We start from the raw sequence: 12,951 nt of genomic DNA on the forward strand, positions 1-12,951 counted from the left end.
TAAACATAAATACTACATTTATCATTTAAAATTCTAGTACTTCATGAAAAGTGGAACTGCTTTCTTAAAAATTTATTTTTTTGGTTGACTATTCATCATTTTAAGTCCATTTTTTTCTCTAAAATGAACGATTTTGTTGAAATATCGGTTTTAATTAGTTATCAATTAATTTCTTAACAAAAAATCTAATTATTCCATTTTTTGTTAAAAATTTATCTTTTCAGTTGAAAGTTCATCATTTGGTCGAAAAATAAACTGTTTGGTTTTAAATAAATGTTTTTTTATTGGTGATTCATCATTATAGTAGAAAATTTATGTACTTTCTTGAAAATTAATTTCTTTAGTTAAAAATTGAACTATTTTGTTGAAAATTTGTATTTTTGTTGTTGTTGAATCTTAATTTTTTAACTGAAACTATAACTATTCTATTCTTGGTTAATAATGTATCTTTTTGGTTTAAAATTAATGTATTTTGTAGAAAATTCGTCATTTTGTGGTAGAAAATTAATTTTCATCATGAAAAATTCATCTTAACTATTCCATTTTTGGTAGAAAATTTATCTTTCAGTTTCAAATTCAATTATTTAGGTGAAAAATCGTCTGATTTAGTTGAAAATTCAAACACTTGGTTGCAAATTCATCTTTTTTTTTAGAAAATAAATCTTTTTAGTTAAAAAGTCAACTTTTCGGTCGAATGTTGAACTGATTTCTTTAAAATTAAATTTTTTCATTTCAGTTGAAAATGCTTGTCTTTGAGCGAAAATTTAACTATTTTGCTACAAAAATTTGTTTTTTTTTTGTGTTGAAAATTGATATTTTAAATTGAAAATTGATCTTTTCTTTTGGAAAATTCGTGTTTTCTATAGAAAATTAATCCTTTTGTTAAAAAATAAAACTGATGAGTTGAAAATTAAATCTTTTTAGTTAAGAATTCAACTATTTCCTTGAAAAATCCTACTTTTGGTTGAATTCAACTGTTTTCGATTTAAAATTGAAATCTTTCTGTGTTTAAATATGAACTGTTACAAGTTTTGTTGCGAAACCATTTTTGGTTGAAAAATTCAACTATTTGGTCATAAATTAACTTTTTGTTAAAAATTTTTATTTTTGGTTTCAAATTGGTTAATTTACTATATTTTTTATTTAAAATAAAAATCTTTTTTTGTTACAATACTAACTATAACATGTTCATTGAGAATTAATTTCCTTGTTAGAAATTTATCATTTTAGTTGAAAATTGAATTATTTATTAGTAAATTAACTTTTTGTTGAAAACTTATATTTTTAGTTAAAAATTAAACTGCTACTTGGGTAGAAAGTTAAACTATTTGGTTAAAACCCAAGATATTTATTTAAACATTTAAATATTCTGTTGGAAATTTGTTTTTTTTTTTTGCTTAAATATGACTTTTTTAACTGAAAATGTAATTATACCATTTTTGGTTGAAAATTAATATTTCTTGGTTAAAAATGCAACTTGTTGGTTGAGAGTTAATCTGTTTTTTGCTAAGGATTCAACTATTTTCTTAAAAATTCGTAAAAAATTTAATTTGTTTGTTATACAGGGTACAAAAGTTTGATTGGAAATTCAACAATTTGGTAGTAAATTAACTTTTTTAGATGAAAATTAATTTTTTTTTAATTAACTACTTTGGTGAAAAATTAAACTATTTAAAAACTGAACTATTCTGTTGGAAATTTGATTTATCTTGATAAAAAATGAATTGTTTTATAATTTTGTAAAAATATTTTGTCTTTTAAATTTGTATTCAACTCATTTGAATTCATTTGGAATTCTAATTGAGTTCTTATTAATTTATCCTGAATTCCTTTAAGTTGCTTGAAATTAATTTAGTTTTCTTAACTCCAGCTGACATCTTTTACAATCACGTGAATTCTTTCAAATTCACTAAATTATACTCAATTGAATGAATTGAAAGAATGTAAACACATTTTTTTTCTATTTCGCCCGTCCCAGACGAAAAAATTATATACAGTTTATATATAGTGTGAAGTTTTATATATAATATTCATTTGTTTTATACATAAAATGTATCAAACAAGATAATATTATATATAATACTTCAGACTATAAATAAACTATATATAATATTTCCGTCTGGGTTAAATCTTTCAAGCCCACCTTTAGTTTTTCAGCATTTTATCAATATGAAATATTTCAAAAAATTAGTTAATTCACCTTGAATTTTTATGAATTTTTCTCAGTTCCCATCAATTTCTCTAAATTCTCTCGAATTTAAGTTAATTCATGTTTTAAAAAAATTATTTCTTCTAAATACATTAACATTTATCTGCAGTTCTTCGAAATTTCATCGAATTATTTTGCATAAAGAAACATATTCAAAGAACATTAGTCACTTTTTGCCATTTTTTCGGTTAAAATAGGTCACGTTTTTCAAATAGATTAGTCAGTGGCAACTCTGGAATTAGGTTCTTCAATCCTATTCGCTATCTAAGTTATTAAAATTAATTTTTTTCTGAAAAAAGATCTTCGCTCCGCTGGCTACTAGAGAGATTGAAAGAAAAATCCTTTTTTTAGAAAATTTTAAAAGTCTTTTTAGACTAGATGGAGATATGCATAAAAAATGTTTTAAATCACATTTTTCCTGAAGAAAAGATCTCCTTCGCTCCATTCGGAATCGATGCACAGAACTTCCGATTGCCGGTTGGATGCTTTACCCTTAAGCTGAAAAAGGATTCTTCTTTCGATCTCTCTACTAGCTAAAGGGAAAAGCACTAGACCGGGAATCGGAAATTCTGTAGTTCGATTCCCAGCATATCGAAGGAGAAGATCTTTTTTCAGAAAAAATGTAATTTTCAAGATTTTTAATTCATAGCTACATTTAGTCTGAAAAGACGTTAAGAACTGCTGTTATTTAAAGAGTTAAATTAGATCGATAGTGTTGATTTTTTTTCCTGGTGGGTAAAAAGAAATCTCCACTGATCGGTGGATACCATATCTCTGATAATAAAGATTCCTTATCTAAGCTATTTTCTGTTATATATAAAAAAGTTTCTAAATAAATATTTTATTTTCCAGGCGGAATGCTGGTAGTTTCGGTCTCAGTTGCAGGGCTTGTGACCCTTGCAGCTATGACCCAACCTGCCTTAGCTCCAGAGGCAAAACACTCTCTTCTTCAATACGTAACTGGAAAATATCTCTTACCCAGTAACTGTCGAGTTCATTTTGAATGGGAAGAGCCTCAGCTTGTCGGAGAAACAATGACTTTCACAGTTAAAGTAAGTTAAAATAAACATTTTAACAGTTTTATACGTCCCTTTAGCTGCATTAACATCAGGGATTAAAAATTATTCAAAGTGGACACTGCATCCCTACAAGAAGAGGTTTGTAGCCTATAAGAACATTAATAAAGTAATTCAACACTTCTCTTCCATACTTGCATTCTCCTAATCTTCCTACATTCCCCTGCTTCCCTTCTCCACCCTTATACGTTCGCCTCGCCTTCCCCAACTTCTTGCTCCACTACTTTCCTCTTTTCTCGCTTCCCCAGTTAACACTCCCCTTCCCCTACTTCTCTTTCTTGAGCATAATTCCCCATCCCCTACTAACCCTCATTTCTAATCATTTCCCCTCACTGACATCCCCTAATTTCGCCTACCTTAGTTACTTCCTCTATCCTCATGTATCCTAATTCCCATACCTATACTTCCTCTCACATATTTCGCTTCAATTCCCCTCCCTTCGTTTTCCCTTCTTCCCTTACCAAATCATCTCTATGTTTCCTCCTCTCACTTCCCCTATTTACTTTCCCCTCGTTACCCCTCACTTCCTCTACTTTACCCTTCCTTATTACTTCTCAATTCTCATAGCTTCTCTACTACCCCTCCGCTCATTTGCCCTACTAACCCCATTTCACCTACTTCTCCCATAATTTCCTTTTAACTACACCTTCTTCCCTTCCCATCATTTCTCATCCAATCATTTCCCCCACTTCCCCTTCACTTATTTCGGGTCTCGGTGTGTAAGTATCCGTCCGTCAAATTTTTTACCATGGAAGGAAAGTGTGGGGAAAGGATGGGAGTGGTAATAATGTGAGGGGGAATGAGGCAGGGAACATAGAAGAAATGAGGAAAATCAGGGAAGAGGAGACGAGGAAAGTGGGAGTTGAGAGAGGAGGGTGTAGGGGAAATTCGGACGGGGGGCCAAGTAGAGAAAATGATTAGAAAGAATGGGAAGTAGGGGAGTGGAATTGAGGACTGGGGGAAGGGAAATAAGGTAGGTGGAGTATTAGCTGGGGAAGCGAGGAGATGGGTAAGTAGTGGAAGAAAAAGTTGTATAAAGGAGGCAAAAGGTACAATGTGGGGAGGGGAAGAAGGGAACATAGGGAAAGAAAGGAAACACTCTTATCGTTTTCGAGATATCGAGGATTTTTACTTTAGAAAATGTCGATCATCTTCTATTTTTTAACCCACTTACCCAGTGTCTTCTCCGCAACCAGAAATTATTTGAAAGGGGTCGGGAAGGCTCCGAATCGCCCCCCCCCCCCCTTGCTAATCCTGGTCATTCACAAATTCGATGGCGTCCCGAGTCTTTTCCAACTCAAGGAATATTTTCAAAGCCTTACATTTTTTTAAATTCTAATATGAAGTTAAATAAGAATTGTTTTTTATTTCTAAATGTAGCTTTATATTACTAAATTTGACTATTTGACTGAACATTCTTTTTTTGTTGTAAATGAATTTTTTTAACTGAAAATTTTTACTTTTTTAGTTGACAATTTAACTGGCTGAAAATTCGTGTATTTTGTTGCCAATTCTTCCTTTTTTGGAAGAAAATTAGTCTGGTTGGTTTAAAATTAAACCATTGTATTAAAATATTATTGTTTTCATTAAAGATTCATCATTTTAACTGAAAGTTCATATCTTTGGTTAAAAATTAAAATATTTTGTTAAAAATTCTTGTTCATTTGGTTTGCAATTAATGCTTTGACTGAAACTAAACTATTTTTTTGAAAACTTATTGTTTAAATTAATTATTGTAATTGAAAAAACTGCAAATTCATTTGAATATTCTATCATTTTAGTTGAAAATTATTTTCTTTCTAAAACTTCATCTCTGGTTTAAATATACTTTTAAATTCGTTTGTTTTTTCTGTCCGAAAATAAATTTTGTCAACTGAAAATTTAATTATTCCATTTTTCGTTTAAAATTCGATCATTTGGCTGAAAATTCATCTTTTCAGGTTGAAAATTGAACAATTTTGTTAAAAATGCATTGAATAACTGAATTCTGAATGAACAATAAACTATTTTCTGTTAAAAAACGAGTTTTTTACTAAATATTTAGATTTTCAACGAAATAATAAAATTTTGAACGAAATAGTTCAAATTTAAATCTAGTAAGATGAATTTACGTATCAAACAAAAAGTAAATAAAATTTTTGTCAAAACGTATTCAATTTTTCAACCAAAAAGTCGAAAAGGGGCAAATTTACAACTAAAAATATCAATTTTCAGCCAAAATTGAAAAAATTACATTTTCAGTTGAAAAAAAATGTTAGACAAAAAAAGGTATTTTCAATAGAACAATTACATTCTTAATAAATAATGAAATAGTAGATATTTCCACTTAACAAAGATTTGATTTTTAATAAAAAACCGCCGAATTTTCAACATAAAATTAATTTTCTACAAAAATAGTTGAATTTTCAGCAAAATAACAATATTTTTAACTAAAAATATTATCGTCAGAAGCAAGTAGCTGCAAAAAAAAGGAAGTCCAACAAAGTAAGTACATGACTAACAAGAATATTATATCTGTGTAATTGAAAAATTTCATTTTAACAATTCCATAATTTTTCCTTGACCAATTTTCTCTGACCAGGGTGATTCAAAAACCAGGATATTAATCTTGTGACATTTAAAAAATATTAACAAAATAGGATAAAACGGATTTTCCTAAATGAATTTTTAGTTACAAGCGCAAAAATATTTTGCACCAGTAGGGGGAGGGAACCATATATCACAAGCATGGTGCGGTCTGCGAGACCGCACTTCTACACATCCATCGCGACGTTAAATCGGTCTGTGACGACCGCGTTACGTAATTTTAGGTACCTGCATCAAGCTTAAGGTTTTTCGTGTCTGAGATCTTGCGTTTGAAATACATTGCAACAAATTGAAACAGAAATATAAAATTGTAATGCTACCGTGGACGTGCGGTTTCACGGACCTCATATAAGCTTCTAATTGGGATTACTAGTAACGGCAGCGTCGATGAAGGCAAGAGGGGGAGGGACTAGCATGTCAGAACCTGGTGCGGTCTGTGAGACCGCACGGCCATACACTGAACTTTTTTTCTTAATTTGGGTGCACCGTCGTCCAGTCTCTCAGTTTATTCAAAGGGACTCATTGTTGCTGAAAATAAAAAATTTGTTTTTCAGTTCTACCAAAGAAATGGTCAGCCATATCCGATTTGCGACAAAGACAATCTTATTGTCGAAGTGACAGAGGGAACCCGAAGAGTTGCAACGCTTATAGAATTAGGTGGAACTGATCCCCTTGCAGCAAACACAGCCGTTGTTAAATTCACAGTCAGACATGCTGGACAATATCGCTTAGCTGTTCTGATCGGTTCATGCCACGTCCATGGCAGTCCCTTCCTGAAAAATTTTCTTCCCGGTACTTTCTCAGCTTTCGCTACTTTTCACAGGCCTCGAAGTTCCACACTTTTTACTTTTTTCATTCTTTTTTCAGTTTTTTTTTTCAATTAAAAATTAAAGAAAGGTACAACTAAGGAAACTACTTTAGGGTTTATTCAAAAAGTAGGTCACGCTATTTTAAAAAACTGTACAAACGAAAATACTCTCAGAAGAGGATAATAAATTTATAGGTACCATATTAAGTTCAATGTAAAACGCTTAGGATTTTAAGTCGAAATATGTTGCGTTTTCAACAAAATCGTTCAATTTTGCACACACACAAACATAATTTGACTACAAAAGATATAAATTTTCAACGAAAGACTTGAATTTTTAAGCTGGAAAGTCGAATTTTTTAGAGAACATTTATATAGAAACCCGAAAAGATCAATTTTCAACTATGAAAGATGATTTTCAAAACAAATATTTAAATTTTCAACAGAGCAAAAAATTAATTTTTTGCCAAAGAGTTGCATTTAGAACAAAATAGTTCAACTTTAAAGCAAAAGAAATTAAGTTTTCTACTAAGAACTTTTCAACCGAAATAATATATAATACATACAACTGGAAAATAAAGAAAATTGAAATGGTTGAATTTCTATTTGAAAAAAATCTTACCTAAAAAAATGAATTTTCAAAAAAATAATTCAGTTTTCAACCAAAAAGACGAATGTTTAATTAATTCGTTGACTTTATAAACAAAAAGATGCAACAACTACCAAAAGAGATCAATTTTCAAGCAAAAAAAAAAAACGAATTTCCAACCCGAAAATACATATTAACAACAAAATGATCATTTTCATATAACCATGAGATTTTTCAACCAAAAGAATATAATTTCCAACACAAATGACGAGAATTTTCAATAGAAAAAGACAAATTTTCAAGAAAGCAGTTTAATTTCTTAATTAAAAAAATGAATTTTAAACAGAAAAATTAATTTTTCACGAAAAAATACGAATTTTTAACAAAATACCTACATTTTCAACCAAATAGTTGAATTTGCAACTAAAACAGATTAATTTACGTTAAAAACTAAAATAGTTACATATTTAATAAACAAATTAATTTTTAAGTAAAAAGGAAGAATTTGCAAAAAAATACTTCAATTTTTCACGAAAATGGTTCAATTTTCAACCCAAAAGCCGAATTTAGAATAAAATACACGATTTTTCAATCAAGTTGTTAAATTTTAAAATTTCAACCAAAAATAATCAGGTTCTACCAATAGAGATACAATTTTAAAACAAAAAAAAGAAAACGATTATTCAATCAAAAAATATGAATGTTCACCAAAAAAGTTAATTTTCAACCAAACAGTTGAACTTTAAACTGAAAACTATCCATGTTTAACCAAAAATTTCAATTTTTAATTGAAAAAATTGATTTTGAATCAAGAAGACTAATAATTTTGTACCATAAAAGACGAATTTTTAACAAAATTGTTCAATGCTGAACTAAAAACATGAATTTTCAACAAAACAGTTGACTTTTCAATCAAAAAGTATACTTTTGAATTAAACTGTCTGATTTTCAACCAAATAATTGAATTTTGATCCCAAAAACGTGAATTTTCAACAACAAAATTAATTTTAAACTACATATTTGGTTTTTCTATCAAACTAGATGAATTTAAAACCCAAACGATCAATTTTAAACATGGGTAATTATATTTTCAGTAAAAAAATGACTTCGTCAAAATTCTAATCAATTATTGAATTTTCAATCAGAAAACTAATTTGCAAGCAAGAGATTAATTGTATATTGACCAAATTGATTTTCATACAAATAAACGACTTTAACCAAGTATTACTTAAATTTGGAACTAAAAAATATACATTTTTAACCAAAAATGGAATGGCTACATTAAAAAAAATTATTTTTCTACCAACAAACAATAGAGAAATTTCAACAATATAGTTGAATTTTGAATCAGAGAGATGAATTTTTAACTTAAGGATGAATTTTCGGCTAGAATAGTTCAAGCTTCAGTTAAAAATTAAATTTTTAATCAAACAGCGATTTTTCAACCAAATAGTAGTTGCATTTTCAACTAAAAAAGATAAATTTTTATCCAAGCACATTTGAATTTTAAACTAAAAATTAAATAGCTACAGTATCAACAAAAATTTAGTTTTCTACCAAAAAAATACAAATATTCAACAAAATAGTTCAATTTTGAACCAGAGAGCTGCATTTGGAACATAAATTATGAATCTCTTACTAGAATAACACGAGTTTCAGATAAAAAGTAAATTCTTAACCAAACAACAATGATTTTGGAACAATGCAGTTAAATTTTCAACTAAAGAGTCAAATTTTCAACTAACGTTATGCATCTCCCACCATAAATGAATTCTTAACAAAGTAGTTCAACTTTCAACCAACTTGTTGAATCTTCTAACATAAAAATTTTTTTCCATCAAAAGACAAATTTTTCGTAAAGTAAATTTTCTACCCAATATTTGAGTTTTTAACGAAAAAGAATATAAAACAATCAAAAATGGAATGGCTAAATTTTCAGTTACAGAAAGGATTTCCTAACTAAAAGAAGAGAATTGTCAAGCAAAAAGATAATTTGTTAAGATCCTATATTCAAAACAAAATTTTATCAATAAAAACTTTAATCGAAAATTAAATATCATGCCTTTCTCCTCAGATGCAATCTTAAGAACAGTTATTTGCGTACAGAAAAATATGAAATAAAATTTTTACGCCATTTTATCATAATAATAAACTAACTTTTGATTGATTTAAAATTTTTTTAGATTCATACGTATGTTTGAGGATACTTGTTTCTTCAGAAAGAGACTTTTTTAGTTCCATAAAGTACTTCGAAGCCTGATTTTATTACTTATTTAGTGTTGAAAATTGAATCCGAACCTTGGAAGAAAATCTAAATTTCTTATCCTCGTCCAGGTCCTCCGGATCCAAACAAAACGGTCTTCGTTCGACAAAGTTCGACTGTTGTCTGCACTGCTGGAGTCCCTCACTCCTTAACAATAGAACCACGAGACGAATATGACAATCTTTGTACTTTTGGTCCTGGTGACAAACCCACGGAAGGATATCATGTAAATATTACACAGGTGAGAATTATTTTTCTTCTTAGAATATTGGTTTCAATCATTTTTATTCAGATTTTGTTTCCTAAATAAAAAATTTAAGAATTCATTATTAAATCCACCACACTTTACCTCTCATATTTCCCTTAGTCCCTCCTTTTTTTCACCCTTCTCTTCCCCATCCTTCCACACCTTTTTCCTCCTCTACTTCCCCCTCTTCTCATTTCTCCAGCTAACAATCCTCTTTTTCTACCTCCCTTCCCCACCCATCATTTCCCCTCCCCTACTCATCCCCACTACTGTACTAGACCTCCCTCAACTTTCTCACTACCCTTTCTTACTTTCGCTCATTAACTCTACTTCACCTCACTAATTCCCTCTCACTTTCGGTACATTTTCTTATCTTTATTTCTCCTACACTCATTTCCCCTCACTTCCCCTTTTTTCCCTTTCCTCCATTTTCGTTTACTTCCTCTACTCCTCCTTCCCTATATTCCACTTAATGTTTCTACTGCACATCTACTTATTTCCCCTACTCATCTTTCCTAATTTTCCTCACTTCTCCAACTCCCTTCCCTTTCCCCCCTAATTTCGCTAACTAATTTTCCGTCATTTTCCCTATTCTCCTACTCCTCTTCTCTAACTTGTATTACTTTTCCTCCTTCATTTTTTATACGACCATCTCTGCTCATTTACCTTAATTTCTCCTACCGTTATTTGTTCTAACTCCTCATATTTCCCCTTCCCTCATTTTCTCTTACTTCCACTAATGCCCCCTCGCTTTCTCTAATACATCTCCCCTCATTCCCCCTCAATTTTGTTTACTATCCATCTCCTTATTTCTCCTACTAACTCTCCCTAATTTTCTTTCCTTCCCCTACTTCCTTCCACGTATTTCCCCTTATTTCTCCTATTTTCGTTAACTAACTTCCCCTTATTTCCCCTTCTCTCACCACGCCTAATTCCTATCTGAGTATTTCCTCTCACTTTTCCTACTTTAATTTCCCGCATTTACCCTACTCACCTTCCCCTCATGTCTTGGAATTGATATACCCTTTATTTCTCCTACTCACCCTCCATAATTTTCGTCACTTCCCCTATTGCCTTCTCTTCATTCCCACAATACCCCTTCCGAATTTCCCTTACTCTGCTACCTCATGTTTTTTCACTTCCCCTACTTCCCCTTCCGCATTTCCTCTACGGCCCCTCTGCTGATTTACCTTCACTTCTCGTATCCTAATTTATTCTCACTCCTACCCCCCCTTTCTACAAATCCCTCATTTCCTCTATTTTCTATCCCTTTTTTCCCCATTTTTCCCATTCCCCTACTTCACATTCCATCATTTTCTCTCACTTTCACTACTTTTCCCAATTTTAAAAGAATTCAAATTTGAGTGGTTTCAACTTGAAATGATGATAATTTCAAATTGATTGTTAAAGTATTACCTTTTTTAATTTTTCAAATGAATCATTAAAAAAATGTGTTCCGTTTTAAACTGATAAACATTTTAAATAAATAAAGATTTTTATTTGATAACAATATAAACTATCTGAAAGCTTATTATTTGAAATTTCAACAATGTTTTATTCATATCGCGAAAAAATGAACAGTTTTATATCCAAATTAAAAAAATGGTATAAAATAGTGATTTAAATGCGTCTAAAATTAAAGAATTTTAACATTTTTAGCAGGTATAGTTGAAGAATTAAAGGAAATTGAAGGGAAAAAAAACTTAAAAGCCTGACATTTTTAGCGATTTTTGAACGAATATTTCATTTTTTTCGTATTGAATTGGAAACGTGTTGCAATATATTTTTTTTAACTTCGTTCTGAAGTTTGAACATTTTTAAATTCACAGTTTTTGGATTTTTAGTTCGACAATTTTAATCTGGAATATATCGGATCGAAATTATTTCAAATCAGAGTTCTCAAATTGAGGTCGCAGAATCTCTCACGGACAAAATATGTTTTTTTTTTTATTAATTAGCAGATACATAATTTAAGTTTTGTAAAAAAAAATGTTCTGAAACTGTATTCGTATTTGAATTTTGTTAAAAAAAGAACCATTTTGTCTTTAAAATTATATAACTTTTGACCTGATTGGGATATTTAAGATTGCTTTCCACATTCAGGCAGAATTTATCGCCTTCTTACAAAATCCGCAAAGAATGGTAGAAAATGTTCAAAAAATTTTGTAAATTTTGTGTTGAATTTGTACTATCATAAGGAAATTATCTTGTGCGTTCTATGCGGGCTAAATAACTTTTGTGGCCTGGAGAATTTTTTTTCATAAAATTGAATTTTCGAATTTTTCTCGCAAACATCAACAGATACGAAAAACTGTTGACAAAATAGTTTGCACAGTTAAAAAAGTACAAAAAAAAATTTCTTTAACTCATTTATGATATCTTGTACGATTTCCGATAAAAATAACGAATTAAAAATTTATGAAGAAAAAAATTGTCGTCACCACAAAAATGCTTAAAAAATAAAAAAAAGTTCCACATTTCTTTTGAAAAATTTCATTGAGCTATCACAAAATGACAGAAAACATGAATAAAGACATTTTTGAATTTCTCCACAAGTATTGAATTCTTTATTCTTCTTGGAAATCGTACAAGATATCATAAATGAGTCAAATATTTTTGTAAAACTTTTTAAACTGTGCAAACAATTTTTCCAACATTTTTTCGTATCTGTTGTTGTTTGCAAGAAAAATGCGGAAATTTAATTTTATGAAAAAAAATCTATAAGCCCCAAAAGTTATTTAGCCCCCATATAACTCACATCAGGATAGTTTCCTCGTGATAGTACAAATTCAGCACAAAATTGACAATAAATATAAGTGTGGGTTTTTTAAGAAAATCGACTCTTAATTTCTTCAGAAAAACTGCCGCCATTTTGTTAATTTTGAAGATTTGCAACCGCTTGGCACGTATTAAGACGGCGATAAATTCTGCCTAAGTGTGGAAAGAAAAATTAAATATCTCAATCAGGTCAAAAGTTATATAATTTAAAAATAACAATGGTTTTTTTAAACAAAGCACAAAATTAAAATACGCATAACATTTAGAACTTTTTTTTTCATAGATCGCAAAGATGCGTATCGCCTAATTTAATCTAAAAAAGATCATATTTTGTTTCCAATTAAAAATGGATTCGGTCATCGACAATTTGAAAATAATTTAAATGTCAGTGGTTC

The 12,951-nt window shown here is 29.7% G+C and overlaps 1 protein-coding gene across 2 annotated transcripts in view; it reads left to right on the plus strand.

The window, feature by feature from the left end:
* LOC117178349 (apoptosis-resistant E3 ubiquitin protein ligase 1) overlaps positions 1-12,951 on the plus strand; it is a 132,185-nt gene that overhangs the window by 94,641 nt on the left and 24,593 nt on the right. For both annotated transcript variants that reach the window (XM_033369775.1, XM_033369776.1), the window contains exons 5-7: positions 3,062-3,261; positions 6,426-6,663; positions 9,603-9,772. In XM_033369775.1, coding sequence (XP_033225666.1) covers positions 3,062-3,261; positions 6,426-6,663; positions 9,603-9,772 — 608 coding nt within the window. The remainder of the gene's footprint in view (positions 1-3,061; positions 3,262-6,425; positions 6,664-9,602; positions 9,773-12,951) is intronic.

The sequence above is a fragment of the Belonocnema kinseyi genome, chromosome 8, assembly GCF_010883055.1.
Source record: "Belonocnema kinseyi isolate 2016_QV_RU_SX_M_011 chromosome 8, B_treatae_v1, whole genome shotgun sequence".
NCBI classification, from domain to species: Eukaryota; Metazoa; Arthropoda; class Insecta; order Hymenoptera; family Cynipidae; genus Belonocnema; species Belonocnema kinseyi.